The sequence below is a fragment of the Neovison vison genome, chromosome 8 (assembly GCF_020171115.1).
Source record: "Neovison vison isolate M4711 chromosome 8, ASM_NN_V1, whole genome shotgun sequence".
Taxonomy (NCBI): domain Eukaryota; kingdom Metazoa; phylum Chordata; class Mammalia; order Carnivora; family Mustelidae; genus Neogale; species Neogale vison.
Genome location: NC_058098.1, coordinates 92,336,201 through 92,362,162, shown reverse-complemented (window position 1 = coordinate 92,362,162; position 25,962 = coordinate 92,336,201). Strand labels below are relative to the sequence as shown.

General features: G+C 37.0%; 1 protein-coding gene across 4 annotated transcripts in view; it reads right to left on the bottom strand.

Moving 5' to 3' along the window:
- Positions 1–3,480: 3,480 nt before the first annotated feature.
- The window catches only part of ZNF638 (zinc finger protein 638), a 68,200-nt gene continuing 45,718 nt past the window's right edge, over positions 3,481–25,962 (bottom strand). For 2 of the 4 annotated variants that reach the window (XM_044261344.1, XM_044261341.1), the window contains 9 exons: positions 25,218–25,343; positions 19,168–19,205; positions 13,252–14,467; positions 12,564–12,629; positions 10,161–11,127; positions 9,547–9,666; positions 6,363–6,464; positions 5,335–5,453; positions 3,481–3,799 (listed from right to left, as the gene is read on the bottom strand). In XM_044261344.1, the coding sequence (XP_044117279.1) occupies positions 3,734–3,799; positions 5,335–5,453; positions 6,363–6,464; positions 9,547–9,666; positions 10,161–11,127; positions 12,564–12,629; positions 13,252–14,467; positions 19,168–19,205; positions 25,218–25,343 (2,820 nt within the window). In that variant the 3' untranslated portion in view covers positions 3,481–3,733. The remainder of the gene's footprint in view (positions 3,800–5,334; positions 5,454–6,362; positions 6,465–9,546; positions 9,667–10,160; positions 11,128–12,563; positions 12,630–13,251; positions 14,468–19,167; positions 19,206–25,217; positions 25,344–25,962) is intronic. The other 2 variants (XM_044261340.1, XM_044261343.1) reach the window with 2 other exon arrangements.

Sequence of the window (25,962 nt, the reverse complement as noted above, 5' to 3'; positions counted from 1 at the left end):
TTCAGCAGTGTTTCTCAAATTATGTAATCAATCAGCTTATTTTTCTTTTCCTTTTTTCCCCTATTTCCAATCCATCAGAGATCATTTGTAAAATACAAATAAATAAGTACAGAAGCCTAAAACCCCATTTTTAAATTAGCATATCCAACAAATAGATATAAAGTCACCGTCAAACTGCAACAAGGTTTCTAGACACTCAATTTCTGTACGTAAGTCAACATGAAGTCGCATACTTCGTGGACCAACATTAGATTCCAAGACATTTTGAGCAGAACAGATTTGTAGAACCAAGTATCTCATTTATATTAATTCCAAGAAGAGAAGTATATCCTATTTTTTCTTTTTTAAGATTTTGTTTATTGAGAGAGCGAGCGAGCGCAGGGCAGAGGGAGAGTGAGCAGCAGAATCCCTACTGAGCAGGGAGCATGATGCAGGGAGCTGAAGGCAGACACTTTACTGAGCTACCCAGGCACCCTGAGAAGAACACCCCTACATTAAAAATAATTAAAAAGACTTATCCAGCTATCACAGGGTATGACTTTATTCAGATCTCTTCACTAAAACAAAAAATCACTTGTGAAATATTAGAAAATTTGAACTGGATTTAAATAAGGAGCATTTTTAGTGATATTATTACTTAAAAAGAATCCTTATCTTTTAGAAACATAATGAAATGTGTATGGGTAAAATGACATGCTGAGATTTCCTTTAAAATATAAGAGAAGTTAAGAGTGGACATATATGTATTTGGTTTTGAGTTGATAACTGTTGAAACTACATAATTAGTATATATGGGTAGATTATACTATTCTCTTCAATATGCTTTTTTTTTCTACATCTGAATATTAAAATAAAAATTTAAAGTTTTAAAATCTGGCTTTCTTTTTTTTAAGAAGTCAGAAGAGTTTTGGAGAGGCAGCCAATTCTCATAGCATTCTGTGCCAGAAATGGTAAAACTAAAAACTTTTATTAGAGACGGTGCTGAATGCAATCTTTTATTGCTTTGGTGTCTAGATGATGACATGATAGAAGCTTTTTTTTTTTTTTTTTTTTAAATTTTATTTATTTATTTGAGAGAGAGAGACAGTGAGAGAGAGCATGAGCGAGGAGAAGGTCAGAGAGCGAAGCAGACTCCCCATGGAGCTGGGAGCCCGATGTGGGACTCGATCCCGGGACTCCAGGATCACGCCCTGAGCCGAAGGCAGTCGTCCAACCAACTGAGCCACCCAGGCGTCCCGACATGATAGAAGCTTTAAAAACTATTACTCCGGGACGCCTGGGTGGCTCAGTTGGTTAAGCGGCTGCCTTCGGCTCAGGTCCTGATCCTGGCGTCCTGGGATCGAGTCCCACATCGGGCTCCTTGCTTGGCAGGGAGCCTGCTTCTCCCTCTGCCTGCCATTCTGTCTACCTGTGCTCCCTCTCTCTCTCTGAAAAATAAATAAAATCTTAAAAAAAAAAAAAACCATTACTCCCTTAACCAACCAGTAAGCAAACTGCTATGTATATGATATTCCATATGTGTAGTGTGAATAAAGGAGGGAGGTATTTCAAGGTTTCCTGGAAAGAGTGCAGAACAATTCTAAAATTATATGTGAAGAGTCTATGTTTATTTTTAGCAAAACTCAAAAATCTTCTGAATTTGGAGACCTAGGATAAAAATTCCCACTCCTCCATACAGGAACATTATTTATTTACTATGTATAGCTAACCATCAATATGTCACTAAAACAAAAATCACTCCTACCACTTTTATGCTTTAGCAATTCCTTTTATTCCAATACAAAATCCCAATTTCCACATAACTAATTTGAAAAAAATAAAGAGTTTCACACATTTTTTTAAAGATTTTTTACGAGAGCATGAGCTGGGGGGAGGGCCTAAGAGGGAGAGAGACGCAGACTCCCCACTGAGTAGGGAGCCCATGCAGGGCTCAATCCCCAGCCCTGAGATCATGACCTGAGCCGAAGGTAGATGCTTATTAACCAACTGAGTCACCCAGGCACCCCTCACACTTCATTTTTTAAAATTAAATTCCGAGGTTGGGCCAGACAAGATTAAAGCTCATATATTATCTGATTTTAAAAGCTTTCCCCTAAGGAAAAGATTCCAAAATTTAAGATTCTTACTTAATCTGACTATGCTGCTTTAGCTTGCTTTCAGCAACTTACTCTCTAAACTTTTTTTTTTTTAAATTCTATTTATTTATTTGACACAGAGAGAGAGATTACAAGTAGGCAGAAAGGAAGGCAAAGAGAGAGGGGGAAGCAGGGTCCCGGCTGAGCAGAGCCCAATGTGGGGCTTCATCCCACAACCCAGAGATCCTGACCTGAGCCAAAGGCGGAGGCTCAACCCACTGAGCCACCCAAGCGCCCCTTATTCTCCAAACTTTTAACAGCTCTTCTCTCCCTTACTACTTCACTCAACTATCAGGGATTTTTTTTTTTTAAAAAAAGATTTATATATTTGAGAGAGCACACACAAAGAGAGCGGGGGTGGAGGGGGGTGGGGGCAGCGAGAGAGGGAGGGAGTCTTAAGGGTGTGACCTGAGCCAAAACCAAGAGTCGCATGCATAACCAGCTGTGCCACCAAGGCGCCCCTCACCTACAAGGGTTTAATTATAGCAGACTCCTGGCATCCATAAGCCACGCCCTCCCCACCCACCCCACTCCTTAGTCTATGGCATGTCGCAGTCTGTTGTTTTGCTCAGGCTGTAGCTAAGCCTGAACCTAGTGTGCAATGAATGAGTTTGGTGGGCAACAACAAGAAGTTGCTGCTTTTTGTTCTTCACTCCACTCTTTGCTCATTGTGAGGTAATGTGCTACATGTGACAGGAGTAAGAGATCTCAAAGAGTAGTCGTTTTTCATTTCCTTCCATTCACTCTCTTATTAACTGGTATACTCATCTTGGAAAAGCTGAGAAATCTGATACTAAAGCAACTCAAAGTCAGCAGGCCTATGTCTGAAGCATGCCTAATCTAAAAATTCACAGCACAGGACTGTGTCCTGCACCCAACAAGCACTGAATTATTTTTTTGCACCTTTACAACTTTTAACAAACATATTAAATAATAATTTAAACGGTTTAAAAGCAATGGTAGCAGCTCACAGGAAGTAAAGGCTGCTGTCTTTGTAGTTTTTCAAGTTAATACTAAATGACTTGCTAGAAGCTAACTCAAATGGGTCCTGGCAGAAACTAGATGTTACCACAAACAGAAAAAAAGATATTCTTAATACACTGAAAACAACAAGCAGTTTTACTCAAACCTATCTGGGGTCAATAATGTAATCTAATTTCATCCAGAAAAATTAGGAGTTTTAAGAAATCTTTGACCTGTACATGAATGGTTGAAACAAAGTGAAACCATGCTCTGCTGTGACTTCCAGTAATATATGAAGAATCCCTAAACAAGTCACAAGGGTCTCTTGTCTGAAATCAGAGGCACACAAGTCTTTAATAAATCAGTCACAAACACAAGATGGTATTTTAAATATACAGTAGGAACATTTATTTTAACACTTCTAAAAGATACTTCTCCATGCCTGATGATTTGATATAAAAATCAAACACATCATACTTTCCCCCTCAGTCTTTCCACATCAAGGGCAATCAGAAATTTGTACAACATGAATATTTGCTTCTGAAACAAAAATTACAAATTAAGTGATAACAAAAATACACAAATCAACTGGACCCTAAACAAATTTCTAATGCAGTCTTTCCCCTTTCCCCCAATCACCTAGAACTTCTTTCTTCAGCCTCATTCTGCTCCTTTTCCTTTCTTTGCTTGGCCATGAACTTCTGTTAAAAACAATTTGCAATATAAAATATCTATTAGGTGTTGCTCTGCTCTGTGTGAAAACATATCTAATATATTTCACTGAATTTATAATTTGTAAGAGCCTGATCCTACAGAGATTAGAAACACAGTGCCTTACATTAACATTCTTTCCTTCCATTCACCAGTCATCTGATATTTATGACATACCAGGCATTACGCTTGGTGCTTGGGGATTCAGTGGTCAACAAGATAGGTAAGGCCCTTTACCTCATGGAGCTTACATTCTAGTGGGGGAAGAGAAACAATAAAAGAATAAATAAGACAAATTTTCATGCTGGTAAGCACTATAAGGGAAAGAAATACAATAAGGGAAGTGACTGAGGTAAAAACCCTTCTTGGCAGTAGGAGGGAGTTTTGTACTTCTAGCTAGGTCTGTCTTAAGCAAAAGTCTTTCTGGAAGATGACATTTGAGTCTAGACTTAGCTAAAAGTGGGGAAGAGGCAGCTATCATTAAATTTTTCAAGGAAAAGAAGTGGGACTGGGAGAGGGCAAAAGGAACAGGGATATAAAGGTGCAAAAGTAGCAAAGGGGCCTTTTATATACAGGAAACCAAAAAAAAAATGAGAGTACCAGAAAAACTGCAACATAGTGAGTAATAACAGAGAGTAAGGCCAGAGAAACAGAAAGGAATCAGATCATGTAGGGCTTTACAGACATAAAGCCAGTGGAAATTTTAAATGGAAAAATGACACAAGTTAAGAGCACAGACAGTGTAGCATAATGGTTAAGGGTTTGAGGCTAGAATAAAACAGAGCTACGTTAAAATCCCAAGTCTGCCACTAACCTGCTATGTGATCTTGGGATTAGATACTCTTAAAGCCTTTTTTCCTACCTTTAAAATTGGAATGATTAAAAAAAAGTAATAAAGAAGTTTGGAATGATACCATCTACCTCATAATGCTGATGGGGAAGGTATTAAATAAGCTTCCAGCAAATAACTCAATGTTAGCTGAGTGTCGGTACCACAAATTCAATTTAGAGGCTATATAAAATAACCTCAAACATTCAGGAGGAATGCAGAACCACTGCTTCAACTATGGTTAATAATGATTCTCTAAAGGAGCACTTCCTAAAGATGAGTACAACTTAAAAGGCGGGTGAGGGGTGTCATTAAATCAGTTTAGGAAATGGGTTAAATAAAGTTAAACAGATTCTCTCTGACTAGACAATTCACAAATTTTAGTATGTTATTCGTCTGTTGACTCTTTAAGGGGCCATCAGAATACACGGTTTCCCACACTTTAATGGAGAGTTCACAGGACTAGTGATCTGTAGAATCTACCCTGGGGAATGCTGCCAGAGGAAAAGGAATAAAGACTAGACATTCCTTGCAGCATACAGTGAAGACTGTACTTTTGACTACAGAGGAATAAACTGGCATAAATCTTCAAAAGCTCTCTCAAAGGAAAAGAATATACGTTCTGGGTGAACACTTAAGTAGTCTGATTACAATACCACCTGGAGTATTTTATGAGGTGTTAAGAAAAAAATTTACCTCTGTATTTTGCTTATGACGAGTACTCTTGCAGTGATTTGTCATTGCTTTTTCACCTGAGTAGAAGAGGGAACAAATTGGACAGAAGAATCCAGCCTTCGGTACAAGGAAGTCTAAATCTAGAGGACAGGAGGAAAGGGGGGAAAGAGAATGGAGGGAAATTAATATCTACAGCTGTGTTAATCAAGTTCTCTAAACATGACAAACATGCTAATCATAGTATATACTTTTATAAACATAATATATATGGCTAAGTATTTAGGGATCAAGAGCAATTAAGCCTTTAATCACAAAACCAAGGGCTTCACTTATTTATTTATTTATTTATTTTCCCCCTTCACTTATTTATTTTAAAGATTTTATTTATATATTTGACAGAGAGGGAGACAGCAAGAGAGGGAACACAAGCAAAGGGGGAGGGAGAAGCAGGCTGAGCAAGGAGCCTGATGTATGGCTCCAGACCATGACTTGAGCCGAAAGCAGATGCTTAACGACTGAGCCACCCAGGCACCTCCCGAGGGCTTTATTTTTAACATATTCTGTAATACTCTAAAGCCTCCAGGAGATCATGAAATTTCTTCAGAATAGCAATTCGTTGAAAAAGAATCTAATGGTGTTTTTGAAATGAACATCTTTGGAATCCCATACAATAAAAGCAGAAAAAAAGAGGCAGAACGATGGACAACTATTTGCCTGAGGAATATGCTGAGTAAATGGATATGGTGCTCCTTTAGCCCGTTTTAGCTGGTCACAGTCTGCTAGCTTTTCAGCATGTTTACTTTACTAAAATTTCTGCCTGGGCAATATAACTTAGCTCTTACCAGAGCAGCAAAGAAAGTACCAGGAATTAAAAAAAAAAGACTTATCCCAAACTTTTAAGGATGGAAAAAAAAAAATCCTTGCTAGGTAAAAAAAAACCATTATTTCTGTTTTCAGAAATGTCAATAGTCATCTAAACAACACAACACTTACTATGGTACTGAATTTTTATTTCATATGGATAAGGAAAAATGTTATGTTTACTTTACCTTCAGGGATATCCGGTACCAATGATTTCCCTAAAGAAGAGTCCTCAATCTTCTTACGTTTTCGTTCTGGTTCTGAATCCTTTAATCCAGATTCCTCATCAACTAAAATCATTAAAATTTTTCAAGGAAAAGAAGTCATTCAAAATACATGTACAGTATATAAAGCTAACACCAGATAATCCCTGCCTTCAAAATTAATTTATGGCTCTTCTCTCTAAGTAAACCTTCCTTGGCTGATTCCACGGGACCACTCTTCCAAGATTCTTCGATGTTAGGAAAAAAACAGACTAAAGCTAATAGCATATTTTATTTATATACTGTTCTCAAAAGAATTTAAAGGGTAATTGGAAGAAGTTCAAGCTCTGTAATTACTGTCAAGAGTTAACTAGTGTATGGAAAGGGCTGGGGTAGGAGAGTGTGGATTGAGGAGGAAAGGATGTGGGCAGAAAATATTCTCATGCCCTGTACTGAGGCCTCCCAGTCAAAAAATACTGAGCCTACACTGATAAAGACCCCTGTCCAACAGGATCACAAGTGACATCACAAATGTTCAAGTCCACTAAAGTAAATAACATGTAAGAAACATGCAGTTTTGGCAGACTCTGCACAATATGATCTTGGGGAAGACAAGAAAGGAACTGGTTCCAAGCAATCCTGCTCACCTTCAGTAGCTATTAATATCTTTTTGTTACATGGTAGCTGACAAGTCCCTTTCACATATATACCCTTCGTTTAGCTTTAATCGCCTGTGAGATAGGCAGGTCAAATCACCATTATCCTTTTTTTTTTTTTTTTTTTTTTTAAGATTTATTTATGTATTTGACAGAGAGAGAGCACAAGTAGGCAGAGAGGCAGGTAGAGAGAGAGGGGGAAGCAGGCTCCCTGCTGAGCAGAGAGCCTGATGCGGGGGCTCAATCCCAGGATCCTGAGATCATGACCTGAGCCGAAGGCAGAGGCTTAACCCACTGAGCCATCCAGGTGCCCCTATCCTTATTTCTTCATAGATGGAGAACGCAAAACCAAGAAGAAACTGGTATGGCCAAGGCTACAAGGTTTTTAAGTGACAGGTTAGAAGCAAAGTTTGTGACTTCAAGTTCAGTGTTCTCTTCATGCACCTGGGCTACTCTTCAACAAATCTGAGGAGATGGACAGGAACCATGAAATCATTTTTTTTTTTAATAAGACTTTATTTATCTGACAGAAAAGGACACAGTGAGAGAGGGAACACAAGCAGGGCAAGTGGGAGAGAGAGAAGCAGGCTTCCCATGGAGCAGGGAGCCCAATGAAGGGCTCAATCCCAGGACCCTAGGATCATGACCTTGAGCTGAAGGTAGACGCTTAACGACTGAACCACCCAGGCACCCCATGAAATCATTATTTACTCCTCTCTTACTCCTTGTGTTTTATTTTTTTTTACTGGTCATCAAGTCTTAAAGAGTTGATTTAAAAAAAGGCCATCTCCCTTTTCTTGACTTGATTAAAATAGCCTCTAGTCTCTTCCTACAACAGTTTATTACCTCATCAGAATAACTAATAAACTTCCTCAAACATATTTGCTCCTGCCATTCCAAAGGGATGTTTATGTTGTAATAATAAATATATGTTATATATAATCATATAAATAATTAAATAGATTAGGAAAATACTTCAGGTTTAAAACTGTTTAGAAAATTACTTTTTCTTCAGCTAGGTTCTTCTATCAAACATATTGTCCATTAACAGAAATAAACAGTTATATAAGCAGTAAATGAGTCACTTTTCTCTATTCTTCAGTTGAAACAAGGCAGTTCTAAGAAAGCTGGTAGCTGCAAACAGAAATCCTGGGGTGAAAACACCCTCATGAAATCATGCTAGGAGCTATCTGCCAGATTACTAAATTACTACCTATGGGCTTGGTATCAAGGAGAGGTTATGGAGAAGAACAAAGGAGTGTACCCACTTGGCCATGGGAGACAGCTTCAAGAAAGAACACATGATCAAGTAATGCATAATGCAGAGAAGTCAAGTTAAGACTAAATAAGGAAGAAAAAAAACTTAATAAATCAAGTTGGACAACAATCCAATGGGGATTTATCAATATAAACTTCAGAATGGTAGTTTACAAAGAAGCCAAAAATACATTCAGTTCATTGGGAGGAAAAGAGTAAAAATAGGTGATTACTTCCAGATACTTCCCCCTGAAAGGAAAAAGAGACAAGGTGGGAGCCAGAGGATTCAAAGGTTAAGGGCATGGTTTTTTAAATGGGAGACTTGACCGTATTTTGTATGTGACTTGTCAAGGAATATAAAACAGAAGCTGGCAGAGAATGGACCTCCCGTACTTGCTCTGGTAAATGGAAATAAAAGCAAGGATATCCAGGATAATGAGCTGGTTAAAGCAGTACATGATGCAAAGCAGGAAAAGACTTATATTACACCTGGTCAGGAAATGGGGAAGAAAGGAGGCCTTATAACCAACAGCCCAGCTGAGATCAGGTTCAATGAACTGAGACTCAATGACAGTTGGCAGTTTTTCCTTAGAGAAGACAGAATAGAAAAGCAAAAGGAAAGGAGGGTGCATCAAAGAGAACATATGAAGGATCCCCTGTAGTGCTGAGTCACCCTAGTAACTGATTTTTCGCTCTAACTCTGAATCTGTTAATTTGAGATCTCGAACTGTGTGCTTCTCTTCCTATCCTTCTATTATTTTTGCTATGAATATAATGGACAAAATGACAAATATCTGAGGGACTAGAGTACCTCTCTTACTAGACACCGGTCCATATTTGTCTCAACATAAATTTTCTCAATGTTACGACATCTTTGGCTGTCTGCATGGCAACCTCCACAAAGCAAGGGATCTGGGTCCACAAATAAGAGGTGGATAAGCAGTGATTTCTACTTGATGCGGCAACATGGTCAGAATAATCTCTCACATATATCAACTCCACAAATTTGTCATATTCTACTGTCACATTCTATCACAAAAGGGATTGCCTATTATTCTGTTATCCATTCCATTATGTTCCATTATCTCTAAATTACAAAGACTAAAATCTTTATCCAGATAAGGTTGCTTTCCCCACCCCCACTCTATTTCACTGTTTTTCTACTTCTCTTCTTAGATGGTAGACCTTTAAGAACTTCAGCCACTAGTTTGTGTTACTCTCTACTCTCCTCCCCATTTCCATCAATCCTGCTTTACCTTCACAAATTTGGAAGGCCTCTTCACCTTTCCTTGGGTCTGCCGCAACAGCTTTTCCCGATGCTGGTGTTTTCCCAATTCTAACTCTCTTGGTTGGTGTTTTAGCTTTAAAGAGAAAGTCTGATTTACTGCTATAGTAATAGCATGCCATTCTTAGTTCAGAAGTTATTTCATCTCCCTAAAGTGAGCTAAACCTTACTCTATACCATCAAAATATTACTTAAAAGTGAAATGACACCTTTACATTTTCTTCTAAATCCTAAATCTGAGAAGAACTGGGAGGCAGCCTGGTGTAATATCCTTCTACTAATGAAAAGCTGTCTTTTCCAGTAACACAAATATACCATTTCCATTCTAACTTGGGCACTGTAGTTTACTTTCCAGCTTTGTCATCTTTTTTTGGAAGTATGATAACTGAGGACAGTCTGCTCTGTAACTAAAAGCAATCTGTAAACTTGTACACATTCCTTTGGAAAATATCACAGGCCCTCACTTTTCATTAACTTCTTATATCAATATAAGGACAATTATGAGTAACGCTACAACATCAAGTTTTAAAATTTTAAATGTAATCCCCTCATAAAGCAGAAAAATTACTACTTCTAAGTATCTACCTGCTACGTGTCTTTGAATCATGGTTTTCAGGTCCTCTTCCATAACATTCTCACTTATTGAACCAGCTTGGGAAAAGGCTTCAAGCTTCACCTTCCTTGAGTCCGTAGCTCTTTTTTTCCTATCCCCTCTTTTATCTGTGGGACGGTCATTTCTGCTTTGTGCTAACTCTGCTTTTAAATCATTGTCTCCATCTTCCTCTTCTCCAACTTCATCAACAGTAACAAAATTAAGTTCTTCTTTAAGGTTGTTAAAATCTGCCAGAGAGTCTTCATCCTCTTCAGTTACTTCATCCAAAGTGACTAAATGCAGATCACTGCTGTCATCCTGTATTTCATCTACAGTAACTAAAGCAGAAGGGTCTTCAGGCATCTGGGAAGAAATGAACTCAATAGGATCCCTTCCAGTACTTCCCTCATCTCCTTTAGCATTTAAAGTGGCAAAAGTTAAGTCGGCTGACTCATTTAAAGGTAGCTCCTCAACTTCTCCAATTTCATCCACAGTTACCAAACGTTCCTGTTTGAGAAGATCTTGCTCTTCAGCCACTGACAATACAGTAACATCTTTAGGTTCACTGTGGGAAATGCAATCATCTTGATCAATTAACTCATCTAATGTAAGGAGTGAATTTGAATTTTTTACCATTTCTTCCATATTTATTTCTTCTTCATCAATTACTTCATCCACAGTTACTAGAGCTTGTGCTAGGTGTGCAGCTCCATCCTCCTCTTCCCCAATCTCATCCAATGTTACAAAAGATAATTCTCCCTCAACAACACGAGGGGCAGGAGTTTTCCCTTTCTTCTTCTTTACGTTAAGTTCAGAGGAAGGGGTATTTTTGAAACTGTCTTTTCTTTTTCCCTTTAGTGGATTTTGCTTGGCTTGAAAAGTATTTACTTCTTCTATAACCTCATCCACAGTGACAAATTCATCCAAATTAAATGGAAATAATGGTTCCTGTTGAAGAGACTAAAAAGAAAAAAACAAAAACACAGACCCGTAAATAGAACCAATTACTGATAACTGGTTAGGTTCCAAATAGTCCCAGCAAATGTGCATGAAATATCATCTGTGAGAATTTCAGTGCAAAGAAGTTTCCTATAGGCTGAAATAAACTTTTTTTAAGGCCACACAAATGAATTAGCTCTAATTCACAGAGCAAATACCAAAGGTAAAATCCTAACAATATCGACCCAATTCCACCTTTACTTAAATTCAGTTAAGACTGCATTTCCTAAATGATGTCCAGGTTTTTGAAATATGAAACACAAAAAAATACTACATTTAAAGTATTTATCAAACATTGTAGAGCATTTACCAAAGCACAATGTGAAAAATTCATTGTTCCCTATTAAATGATACCTAACAAGTGTTCTAGGAGACTTGCCCGGCTATTAGAAGCACCTCGAATGTAGCTAGAAAGTAAATAGCTAACTAGGTATAATCTAGTTAGCTACAACAACATTAATATAAAACATTATACAACATTAATGTAATATATTAATATGTTAATGTTAAACAACATTAAGTTTACATTTAGAGAAGGTTATATGAAAAAATTCTTACTAAATAAGACTTAATGCCAAATGCACTTGAAAAAAAAATAGTATCTCTAATTCGAAAAATGGTGAGACTACTAAAGAAAATAAATTCCCTCCTACAAATTTAGTATGCTATCAATGACTAATTACTAGCATATATAATGACATAAGAACATATACCCAGTAATTTTGGGGGAAAGAAACATTTAAGCATTCATATCATCAATTTATTAATTGATAGTATAAATTTATTAATAAGCCAACAGAAACATCATCCTTATTATGCTTTTTTAAAAAATCCTTATTATGCTTCTTAAACTACTAACATTTCTCCTTTGTGCCCTGATAAAATGACCAAAAAAATATTCTATGAATGGAAAAACCTAAAATATCAAACAACAACAAAAAAATAACACATTTATTTGGCCGGAGAGCTTAGTACCAGGAAAGCAAATCTTAGATCCTATCCAGTTAGGTTAAACTGAGCCATCTCAAAAGGACCACCTGTTCGGAAGTTCCACAAAATGGCAAGGATGCTAGTCAAACACCAGCCTTCTTTAACACACATGATTCTATTGTGTTTATAACCTACTGCTGTCAATAGGAGACTGGAGGGATTTTTCTACTCTAATTCGCTTCCCGTCCCTGCATAACTTTTTGCCCTTCATGAACACGAATAACTTAGCCTAGCTCAAGGTCAAAAAACAAATTGGTGGTAGGGTCAAAAATAAAATACCTCATTCCTGTCTCTTGCTCTGTTATCAAATTGATTATTATAGGAGAGACACTAGTGGTAAGATAGATGAACTCTACTGTGGAAAGACAGAATAGAAGGCTTATTAGTGTTAGTGAATTGTTTCTCACCTCTTTAGATTTGGAACTTCTACCAGTGGTGCTTTTAGGATTCTTAGTGTTTTGCCCAGCCAAGGTCTGAAATATTAAGTAAAAAATACAGAAAAATAGAATTTACAACCATGTTATTAATGTTCTTTTTAAAAAAAAAAAAAAGAATCCAAACACCAAAAAATATCCAAACACATTCAATTATGCAAATAGTTAACAGGTATACCACACTAAGTCAACAATCATTTTAACAACATAGGCATCATCTGTGTAAGTTGTAGGTAAACTCAGTTTCACTGATCTTCTCTTCCCAATACCCACAATGTCTAAGTTAGGCAATCAGTAAGCCGATAAAGGAAGTTTCAATTAAAAGAGAAAACGGTTTCCCATTCAGATGCAGAGTAGTAAATCACCTCAGGAGAGTCACTGCAGACTTTTTTCTTTTTTTTGTTTTTAAAGCACACCTGTATTTCTGACCACATTTTATCCAAACAGTGCTTTTCAAACCTGTTAATAAATTACAAACTTGAGCTTACTATTCTAAATGTCTACTGGCTTCCATCAGTAGAATCATTAAGAGAAATGGGAACTTGGGAGTGGAGTGAGGAGATGAAAGTACAAAACAAGATTACATCTCCTACCCCAAAGCTACAACAGCAGAGATACTCATTTCAAAGATACACTGAGCCATTCTTCCTACCCTCCTCACCTTATTGTTGCTGTCATGCCGTTTCATGACGGAGGGTCTAGCCTCTGTTTCCTGAGATTGTTTTGTAATATCCCTGTAATCCAGTTCAGAATCCTTGCCTTGCAGGGCTGAGATCCTTCCACTGCCTCCTCTGGTAACACCGCTCTGACTGGGTTTGAATTTATTGCTGCTTTCAGCCAAGCCTGACCTGGCACTTGTAGGTTTAAGGAGACCCAACTCCTTGGCTGAAAGCTTCTTTTCAGCATTAATTTGATCTCTGAGTACAGATTTCAGAAAACTTTTCTGGTTCTCGGATTTTGAAGTAGCTTTTGCCTTTAGAGAAGAGACCATACCGGCTTTGATGCTTGATTTAGTGCTAGATGCATTTGATACAGCCAACATACTAGTTTTACTAGTTTCATCAGGCTTATTAGCCTGACCCATTCCTTTATTCGGGTATCCCTTGGTCACAGCATTTTCTGCAGGCTTTTCTTTCACTGCTGCCACGATCTTTTCCAACTTCTCTGTAACCATCCTAGCATCATTCTTTTCAGCCTTCTCTGCTCCTATTTGCAGATCCATTCTGGTTTCCTTACTATTAAATTCATTTTCTTCCTTTTCATCCGTGTTACTTTTCTCAGAAATTCCCTTTGTGCTCACTGCCTTCTCATCCCCAGTGGAAATTCCTGGTACCAAGGCCAAAACACAAGTAGATGGTACTATTTCTGAAACAGTTTCATGTTTGTCCACTTCAGCTACAGCCTCTATCATAGACTGTGTAATCCCAGAAAAGAAATCTTCTGCTTCAGATGGAGATTCTTCTAGAATTCCTTTGATGTTCCTTTCTTCTATAAATGCAGTGTCAGATGTTGATAATTCTGTTGTAGGGTTAATAATTTCTGCCTCTTCCTTCTCAAAGTCACTGGTATACACCTGCTGATTTAAAACACACTCCTCTACATTTTCAGTGAATAATTCAATACTTATTGGAGTGGATGCTACAAGAGGAATTTCCACTTTGACCTCTTCTTGAGTTTCAACTTCCAACGTTTCAATTGCAAAGTCAGAGTCACACAGTGCCTTTTCAGGTTCTTCCTCACAAGTTTCTTCCTGCTGTACGGATGTTTCTGTTTCAACGTTGGGAACAGTTTCTTCAACCTCACTAGGTTTAACAGAGAGACTATCAGCTGCTGTTTGGACCTCACTTTCATCAACTGGACTGTTTTTCAAGTCAGGGCTAAAAGTATTTAAAAACAAACAAAAAAAGAACACAAACAAAACACAAACAAAAATCAAACTATGATGAGAATTCAACCATTATAAATAATCCTGTTGATGCCAACTGTTAAGACTTCTTGATGCATTAGTAATAAGCACTGGGAAATCCAGCCAATCAGAATTAAAATGGTTAAGACGTTGTGATATAAATATGTAAGCAATATAAAATTTTTAAGAGATCCTCCAGTGCCCAGAAGATTTCTTTTTAGTTCAAAGGAAATAATGGCAAAATTATGACCACTGATACAATCCTTACAACCAATTTTTTCCTTCTGTGTCACATTTGCACTAGACATGAGGAGGCTGAATGTGAATCTAAGACATCTCAGATTATTAAGATCTTCCCAACAGTGGTTACTGAAATAATAAAATATCTGTATAGTTCTACAACGAAACTAACAGTCCATGCACTGAAATTTAAAATTTTCAGTGAATCTTATCTAAAATGAACAGAAACTGGTCGGGAGAAAAAGCTATACTCCTAACAATGTCAACTTTTTTTTTTTTTTAAAGATGTGAGACGGATTTGTTTTTCCCAAGAACTGTATTTATTAATAACAATACCGAAAAGAAAACTTCCTTTGGAAATATCTTTTAAATACTCTATTGGATTTAAAGTTAGAGGCAAAACAGAATCATCTTAACATAAATTAGGTGCCTTTGGCTACTTGAGAGGAAGGTATATATTAAAAGAAATCTTTCCAGTTACAGAGAATAACTTAGAATTCTAATACATAATTTAAAATTTTAAGTAAAATTATTCAGAAAAAATGAAGAAAATACATGCCAAGTAAAAGCAACTGATCTTATTTCACTGTGGTCTTTCCAAATCCAAGGTAAATAAAATTATGTGTGGGATTCTGTAATTCAACTTATTTCATGGAGACAGAGATAGAATAAACTAATTTTTATATTAATGTTCCATAGGTCAGAGGTTATCTTGAAGAGTGACAAGAAAAATCTTAGCTTCCAAAACAATGTCCAACATGCAGTCAACACAAATCAAATTTAACTAATATATTCGCTTATTACATTAGAAGCAACTGGTTAGAGGAAGACACCAGAAAGCGATGCCGTATCAACACCTCACAGTAAAGAATATTGGGTTTTTGTTCCTCCTACTTTTCAAAGAAGGAGGGGATGAGACATCCCCTTGATATGTTTCCCCAAAAGTGGCCATAATACCCTTCAGTCAATGCAAAGTGATGTGTATCTGTGTCCCAAGACGTTAATATTTCAAAACTTTGGAAAAAGTACGTGCTACCATATCAGGGTCCAATCATTTAAACCAATAAACTGGTCTTCCCCACCCCCACCGAAGATGGTTAAGTTTAAACTTCCAAAGGAGATCTAAGAGATCAGAGAAACACCTCCTGATGAAGTTATAGAAGCAGAGAGTGTGAGGAATTTAAGTTCAACAGTCTGTAACCACACACCTTAATTAGTATGTATTCTACTTATTTGTATAAGCTTCCTCTGTATGCTGAAAGGGTTTAAAACGTCTACGGCCATACCACCCTGAACGCGCCCGATCTCGTCTGAAAGGGTTTAAAACTTCTTTTTTGAAATTATTCACATCGCTTAAATTCAAAAATACCAATGGCTGATTTTAAGTGTTCCAAATTCTTAGAACTAGTCAGAATAAAACTTGTGGTCCAGCACAAATACAACAATGGTAAGAAGTTCTGACATTCAGTTACAGCAGTTATGTAAATAATACCTTTCAAATGTAAGCTTTCATTTTTAAATTGTAAAACTTATTATCTAAATAAGGAAGATTAAATTCAAATTCCTGCCTCATTACAGAACTGCACCATTAACCCTAAAGGCTTTACAAATTAGGGTTATACAAAAACAGCAATCTACTCAGCTAGAAGGGTAACAATGGAGATTTTTATTCCTGGCTCTAGGATACAGCAAGTCCTTCCCCTTTACCATATTTAAAGTTTGTCAATAGAAAAAGCTATTATATTTTATACAAAATGGATCACTATGCAGTTTCAATACTTCAAACAGAGAATATGGACCTACTTGAAAAAAAATGACTTAATATGCTGTTTGTGTTTGTCTTTTAAAATTACAGGTTTGGTTGCCTGGGTGGCTCAGACAGTTGAGTGCCTGCTTCTGCCTGGGTCACGATCCCTGATCCCAGGACTGAGCTCTGCATCAGGCTCCCCACTTGGTGGGTACTCTGTTTCTCCCTCTGTCCTTCACCATGCTTGTGTTCTATCTTAAATAAATAAATAAAATCTTAAAAATAAATAAAATAAAATAAAATTACAGTGCTTTTTCACAGAATTCATTTACCAAAAAATTATGTCTAGTTCTTTGGCTAATATGGGAAAAAGTCTCCATGTTCATGAAGTTAGCCTGAAAAGTCCATTTGATATGTCAAATAAATGAAATTATTAATACCAGAGTCAAAAAAGACCTCAGTCTTTTAGAGATCAAAGGAAAACTACATCATATTTTGGGAAATGCACAAGAAAGAAATACAAAAGGCATTCAGGATATAGGTATCTAATTTCTACCTCTGACCCACTTCCATCCCCCCATAATACCACGGTTTCAAAACAAAAAAAGCTGGGTGTGAGAACAAAGGTTAACAACCATATGCTATACTTTTCAAGAAACTTTAGACTGCAACTTAACAATACTGGAGATTAGTATTTATTTAAGAGGACCACTGAGTACTTTCCAACATTGCTAATGGGTTGGTGAAAACTGTACCTTGCATCCTTATTTGGAGCCTTAATTACATGAAAGGTAAATACGGTATACATGGGAGGGAATGAGAAAAGGCAAAATGTAGAATATTCCTAAAATATCCGTAAGAGATTTCCTTTAAATAGGAAATATATTTAAAGACTTTACACTAATTATAAACAAAAGGATCACATTCATGATGAATCAGTACCTGCAAGTCCTTCAAAAACAAAAACAACACAACAAGCACCAGTATTTTCCCAGGATCAGTTTACTCCAACCAAGAAATGTGAAGTATTCAGGCCTCATCCCACATCTTTTTTTTCTAATGTCATATAAGTCAGAAAAAAAACTGACTACAAAATGGGAATTATTAGTACTAGAATTTTTAAAATTAACTTTATAAGATTACCATAATAGGTAACTATCTGTAAACTCCTTAAGAAGAATCTTTGATTGGGAAGCCAAGATAATGAGAGGAAAAAAATGACTAGAACACAGACAATAGCTGTTCTTGCAGACCTAAAACTATGTCAAATGAAATCTATAAAATGAGATTAACCTATAAAACGAATTTTCGGAAAAGCCTATACACTTAGCCAATTACTGTGGCCAACTGTAGGTCCATCTATATTATATGTAGCATTACCTATTTATTGCCCTTTGTGGGCTTTTAGAGCCAACAGTGCTGTTAGTATTACTTGTTAGTATTACTTCTTAGACATGGGAACATAATTGGTATGATGGTGTACAACTTAAAAGAAAGTCTGTGCTGGCAATGTATGTATAGCAAACCTAATTGCTTAAAGTTTTTGTTTTTTTTTTTTAAAGATTTTATTTGACAGAGAGAGACCACAAGTAGGCAGAGAGGCAGGCAGAGAGGAGGAAGCAGGCTCCCCGCCGAGCAGAGAGCCCAACGCGGGGCTCAATCCCAGAACACTGGGATCATGACCTGAGCCGAAGGCAGAGGCTTTAACCCACTGAGCCACCCAGACGCCCCTTTCTAAGCACTCGTAATCAACTTTATCATTTAAAAGCCTCATATAAGAATTACTAAGAAAAATCCATAATACACCCCGCTTTTCAGGCATCTTAAAATTAGCGCATCAAATTAAACAAACTTTCCATATTTAAACACTTTCAAAATGCTCTTTCAAACTGGTAAACTCTTACCACACTGACCTCTAACAAATAAGAACAAATCACTTAGTATTAAAAAGAGGAAAGAATTCTAAATCAGCGATTCCCAATGAAGAGCAGTAAAAAGAAGGTTATTAGTTGGTGGGGCAAAGGTGGTGATAAAGGCGGTATTCATCAGGATGAATAAGTCACTGAGAAGAGGGTGTACTATATGTGGTCAGACCAAGACTGTGAGTCACTAGCCTATGTATACACTGAAGAACAAGTTTTCACCTTTCATCCAAGCTTTCATACATTATTTTGCTTTAAAAATATCTTTTCCCCCACTCCAATTGTCTTCAGAAAGTATCAAAATATACTGAATACCTTCTTTTCAAAAGAACGTACAATGATTAAAATTTTATTACTGTGTTTAACAATTTTGGAAAAGAAAAATCTACAAGAATGTAATGCTGATAACGGAGTCGAGCTGTTCAAGAGTTTAGCAAAACATTTCATAAAGAAGTCATATTTATGTATTTAATTCAAACTGTATTTACAAATTTAGTTTTTCTAAAAAAAAAAAAATCAGTAAATACTTGAAAGACACTAAAAAACAGACAAAACAATGCCTGGTCAAACAGTCCAAAAAAAACAAAAAACAAAAAAACACACCAAAAAAACCACATACATACACCGTAACATTCATATATATATACAAAATAGACATGAGAGCTACAAACATTTTACTACAAGTGAACAATTATAAAATACAGAAACAAAATTCAGTAATTAAATACTTGCAAAAATGTTAGTAAGCGTAAAACAACATACCTTTCTTTTCCTAGTTCTGGGTCTTTGTCAGCTTGAGCCTGTAACACAATTCCACATTTCATTAGAGGCTATTCTACAAGATTTTAAATATTTATCCCATCAATGCTATGTTTTCTGTTCTTAAAATCTAAGCAAAAAAACCAAGACCACATCTTAAAACTGTATCAAAACAGTTTTTGGTGTCCACGTAACTATCAGGTTCTAGAATTATTATTATTTTTTTAAAGATTTTATTTACTTATTTGACAGAGAGAGAGAGACATCACAAGTAGGCAGAAAGTCATGTAAAGGGGGCAGAAAGCTCCCTGCTGAGCAGAGAGCCTGATGTGGGCCTTGATCCCAGGACCCTAAGATCATGACCTGAGCTGAAGGCAGAGGCTTACCCACTGAGCCACCCAGGCACCCCTAGAATTATTTTCTCATTAGATAAAAAACCCTAAGTTAGGTGATAGAGAATAATGGACAGAGAGCAATTAATGAGGAAAAAAAGTCTCCTTAATGCTGATATAAAATAAGAAACTCTTTTGGATGCCTGGGTAGCACAGCTGGTTGAGCACCAGACTTGGTTTTGACTCAGGTCATGATCTCAGGGTCCTGATATCAAGCCCTGCATCAGGTTCTGTGCTCAGCTGGTAGTATGCAGGAGATTCTCTCAGCCCCTCACCCTCTGGCCCTCCTCCCATGTGTGTGCATGCATACGTGTATGCTCTCATTTTCTCTCTCTCAAATAAATACAATCTTAAAAAAAAAAGAAAATTTTTTATCTTTAAAGGCTTGGAAATACTGCTTTTTTTTCCAAGAATAAAAACCTGAAATTTCAACATCTTCATTGTCCAATTATTATTTAAAAAGACTTCTATCAATAAGGGAGATGAGGTGACTTAAAAAGCTTTCTACTCAAAACACCTAGTGGTGCCTGGGTGACTCAGTCGTTAAGCATCTGTCGTCAGCTCAGGTCCTGATCCCAAGGTCTTGGGATGGAGCCCGTCACTGGGCTCCCTGCTTGTCAGGAAGCCTGCTTCTCCCTCTCCCACTCCTCTCCTTATATTCTCTCTCTCGCTGTCTCTGCCAAATAAATAAATAAAATCTTAAAAAAAAAAAACCAAACCCACAAATACCTAGAAGCGCTGAACAAAATTTAACAATCCTTTTTTTTTTTTTTAAAGTAGGCGCCATGCCTAGGGTGGAGCCCAGTGTGGAGCTTGACCTCATGACCCTGAGATCAAGACTTGAGCGGAAATCTCAAGTTGGATGGTTATCAACTGAGCCACCCAGGCACCCCTAACAATAATCCTTTTAAACATACTGAACCACCAAGAAAATCAATGTCCTAGGGCCCAAAACAGAAGCAGAATTAAACTTCAATGCCTACGTACCAAGCATAGGTCTAGACCCTGGACATATCAGTGAACAAAACAGCAAAAACTATCTGTTCCTTAGAGCTTACATATACCAGCTACAGGTTGCTTCTCTGCGAATCATGTGCTCTGAGTTAGAATTACCTTTCTTTAGATATATTAAAAACTGAAAATTATACTTTAAAGAAAGTTGAATAATGTGCTTAGAAAGGATTTCTGGTGTAGTAGGTACTGGGAGTCCCAGAGTAAAGGCCTTTATTGGGGCATTTTCTTGGGTATTCATTCTACACTCTAATGACATGTAACCAAAATTAAAGATGATAGTTGATAAGCCCCATCCATAGTATTTACAAGCAGTCTTCCCATTCATGGGAAAAGCTTATGGGGGGAGGAGAGCAGTCTGCATGACAGCGGAGGAAATCTATATCAGATACCTGTATTAGCTAACTTGCTTCCTTATTCATAAAGAGAAAAACAAATGCACAACAGAGAGTAAGATAAAAATACAAGATGGACTAAAGATATTTCAGACAATGAAATACTCCACAAAATCAGTATAGGTGCTAATTCCACAAAGAACATTAAAATTTAAAAAGAAGAAATAATCAAAGAAATAATAAGAGAAAGACCTTTTCAGGTGAAGGAACACACTAATCTTTATAAATTCACTGAGTGCTCTAAAGCAGGATATATGAGTAAGTCCCAAACCAAGATAAAACCTTGCTCACTGGGCTAGCCATACTGACCCTGCCTGGAGTTTCTGAATCATCCAATTTGTCCTTAAGGACTTAACACTTGCCCTTCAGTTTAAAAACCTCCTCTCTCGGGGCGCCTGGGTGGCTCAGAGGGTTAAAGCCTCTGCCTTCGGCTCAGGTCATGATCCCAGAGTCCTGGGATGTAGCCCCACATCGGGCTCTCTGCTCGGCAGGGAGCCTGCTTCCTCCTCTCTCTCTGCCTGCCTCTCTGCCTACTTGTGATCTCTGTCTGTCAAATAAATAAATAAACAAAATCTTAAAAAAAAACAAAAACACCTCCTCTCTTACTTTGTTCAGGTCTCAAATAACTATTCCTCAGAGGGACTATCCCTGCCACTGTAAAATAAACATTCCCCCCAGTCCATTACTGGCTACCCTTTTATCTTGACTGGTCTCCATAACACTTCATAGCATTTCTTAACTACCTGACATTGAGTGTGTGTACATGTATAATCTTTTTATAGTTTATCTTCTCTGCTAAAGTATAAGCTCCTTGAGGACTAGGATATCAACTCCTCTGTTTATCAATGTAGTCCAATGTCTAAAACAGAGCTGCCACAGAAAAGGAATTACACAGGTATTTAATGAACCAATCAATAAATGCTAAAAAGTTTTCAAAAGAAAAAAAAAATACATAATGGTATGATTAGACTCAGCCTTCTTGGGGTGGCTGGGTGGCTCAGTCGGTTAAGCATCTGCCTTGAGCTCATGTCAGGAGGCCAGGGTCCTGGGATCAAGCCCTTTATCAGGCTCCCTGCTTAATGGGGAGCTTGCTTCTCCCTCTGCCTCTGCCACTACCCCTACCCCTGCTTGTGTTCTCTCTCTCTCTCACCCTCTCTCAAATAAATAAAATCTTTAAAAAAAAAAAAAAAAAAAGTATCAGCCTTCTCCTTAACAATACAGTTTAAGGGGCACCTGACTGGCTCAGTAGGTAGAGCATGCAACTCTTCATCTCAGGTGTGTGAGTTTGAGCCCCATACTGGGTGTGTAGAGATTTATTAAAAATAAAATCTTAAAACAAACAAAAAACCTAATACAGGTTAAGAAAAACAATGAAAGGAAAAACAATCTGGGCACAAAATTCTCCATCCAAACTATGAATGAAATATGTAAAAACAAATAAAGTCAATTTCAATTATGCAGGGATTCAAAAAGTTCACAGTTCACAGAGGTGCCTGGGTGGCTCAGTGGGTTAAAGCCTCTGCCTTCGGCTCAGGTCGTGATCCCAAGGTCCTGGGATTGAGCACCACATCGAGCTCTCTGCTCGGCGGAGAGCCTGCTTCCTCCTCTCTCTCTGCCTGCTTCTCTGCCTACTTGTGATCTCTGTCAAATAAATAAATAAATAAATCTTTAAAAAAAAAAAAAGTTCACTGTTCACACATACTTTCTGTGGAAAAATTACTGGATGATGTGATCTAACAAACATAAAAGCCAAACAAGAGAGGAGGAGATACAGAATCCAAGAAATAACAGAAATTAGCCTAGAAGAGCAATAAAAAGAAAATAAAGGTGTATAGCTGCTTTACAAAACAAATGACAATAAATTTAGAACAGGGTGCTTTACCAAAAGAGCAGACTCTATTCAACAAATAGTAATTAATGGCCTGAGAAACATGAAGGCAGTCTTCCCTTTTCCTCTCAACAATAACTGCCCTACCACAATTGTACAGGAAAGCCATAATCCAAAAACTGAAGAAAACAAAAACAGCATCATTTTGAAAAATAAATGGGAATATAAGAAAGTTACCTCCAAGTATACAAGTTACAGATACTCTATTTCCTTCTTTATAGAGCTGTTCTCATACTACTGAATTCTATAGTATCTTCTTCTTTTATTTTTTTTTAAATATTTTATTTATTTATTTGACAGAGAGAAATCACAAGGAGATGGAGAGGCAGGCAGAGAGAGAGAGAGGGAAGCAGGCTCCCTGCTGAGCAGAGAGCCCGATGCGGGACTCGATCCCAGGACCCTGAGATCATGACCTGAGCCGAAGGCAGCGGCTTAACCCACTGAGCCACCCAGGTGCCCCCTATAGTATCTTCTTAATCAAGATATCAAAAAATATAGATATTATCTTTCAGTACTTAGATTTAAGCTTTCATGCTTCTTATGCAGAGTAACTATAGTTACACAACTAAAAGTTGCAATGTATACCTGCGTAACATTACAGTTAAAAAAATGAATGGGGGGGTGTCAAAGAATAATACAAGGATGGTAATTAATTAGTTCACTATAAACATGGTCAATTAAAAACCATAATTAAAAAATTATTTAAAAAATTGGGGGACAGAATTTATTTCCATTTCCTAGTCTAGCTTAGGCATTAACTACTTCTCATACAGACCAAGATAATACCTTGAAATTAGTCTACCTGCCACAGCCATCAATTTATCATTTGTTAAATGAATATAATGGACACTATATGACATGTTCAAGATTATGAGGCTACCTTATCAGGTGTGGGGCTAAGTATACAGTAAAACAATGTGTTTTTCAATTTAATAAGCTGTAAGAATAAGGTTCCGAGTAAAAGCTTGGGAAGTAAAGTATCATTCAGGCAGATGTTTTCTATAATCACTTGTTTCATTTTCTTTACGTCTAAAAATTTGGGACTGTATTTTTAGAAGAAAAATTTCTTCTAAATATGCTCCCCATAATTCTGAATAAAGTAATAACTTCAAAATATCAAAACACAAAATTTTTAAAAATACCATGTATTGCTGAGGGAAAAAAACCCCTAAGAACTTCCAATTTTTTCTGAAATTATCAGGTTAAACAAGCTACTCAAATTTGTGCTGAAATCAGTACCTATCGTGGGGTGCTGGGTGGCTCAGTTGGGTCTGACTCTAGTTTTCTGCTCAGGTCATAATCTCAGGGCCATGATATGGAGCCCCATGCTGGGCTCTGTGCTCAGCAGGGAGTCAACCTGAGGATTTTCTCTTACCCACCCTCAACCCCTTCATTCTCTTTCTCTAAAATAAACAAATCTTAAAAAAAAAAAAAAAAATCAGTACCTACCATGATGCATTTACTTATAGATGCTCTAATTTTATTTTAGACAGTGGAATTTTCTTTATCTTGAGCTAGCACAAGATTTTTAGCATATTAATAAACAAAAAACATGCAGATACCAAATATAGGCCCCATTATTTACCTCCTGTTATGGAGATACAATGAAACTATTAGAGGAAACAACTGAGTCTGAATTTAACTCTTTCAAAAGTGGATTACTTAGAGTTTTCTTACATGTATTATTATTACTGTGTAGCCCAATAATCTGTAAACTCTTAAGTCTTATACAAGAGTTTATAATAAAGAAAAGAATAAGTAAACTTCTTTCTATCTGGAGGCAGCCAAAATGGACTCAAAGTAGATTCTGCACTCTGGAGAGAATCATGATCATGTTACATATATGGAATCATTCTACACATATTTTCATAACAGGTTTCAGAATGAATATGCTACCTTTTTCTTTTTCTTTTTTTTTAAGATTTTATTTATTTATTTGTCAGAGAGAGAGCGAGCGAGAGCGAGCACAGGCAGACAGAGTGGAAGGCAGAGGCAGAGGGAGAAGCAGGCTCCCCACGGAGCAAGGAGCTGGATGTGGGACTCGATCCCAGGACGCCGGGATCATGACCCGAGCAGAAGGCAGCCGCTTAATCAACTGAGCCACCCAGGCGTCCCTATGCTACCTTTTTCAAAATTATTCAATTTATTGTAATTAAGACAAATTTACACTGTTCCATAAATCATGAAAATTGTAGTAGTGACTGCAACACAAATTTCTAAAAGAAAGAATATCTAAACTCAATACCAGTTTAGCTACTCTCTAATTCTTGAAATTTCCTTCTGAGTACATGTTCTAGCTTTGGAAGAGTGACCTTTATACTTTCTTCATTTTCTAAAAGCACAAAAGTTGACAGAAATTCATCTTACCTCTGATGAGTCCATTTTTGGAGATAATGTGCAGGTCAATACATGGTCACCTATGTTCTGTGGATTTTGTTTCAGAAAGCTATACATTGACTGAGCAGATTCAGGGCTATCTAACTGAAGAATTGCCTTTGGAGAAGATTAAAAAATATATATATTAAATAGTTCCACAAAAAACTAAAGTAGAATTACCATATGATCCAGGAAGCCCACTCTGTGGTAGTACCCCAAAGAACTGTAAGCAGGAAATCAAACAGACATTTATACACCCATGCTCATACCAGTGCTATTCACAACAGTCAAAAGGTAGAGCAGACAAAATATCTATCAATGGACAAGCAGATAAACAAAATGAGCATATGCAAACAATGGATTATTATTCAGCTCTAAAAAGGAATGTAATTCTGACATATGTTACAATATATGCTGGAAGATATTAAACTAAGTGCAATAAGCCAACCAAAAAAGATCAAATATTTATGATTCCATTTATAAGAAACCGCTAGAGTAGTCAAATTCATAGAGACGGAAGTAGAGTGGTAGAACATTAGTTGTCAGGGGCTAGGAAGAGAGGTACGGAGGAATTGGTGTTTAATGTACAGGGAGTTTCAGTTTGAAAAGATAAAAGTTCTGGAGATGGACTGTGGTGACAGTTGTATAACAACATGAATATACTTAATGCCAGTGCATGGACATTTAACATGGTTAAAACAGTAAATTTAATTCTATGTATTTTAGCACAAGAAAA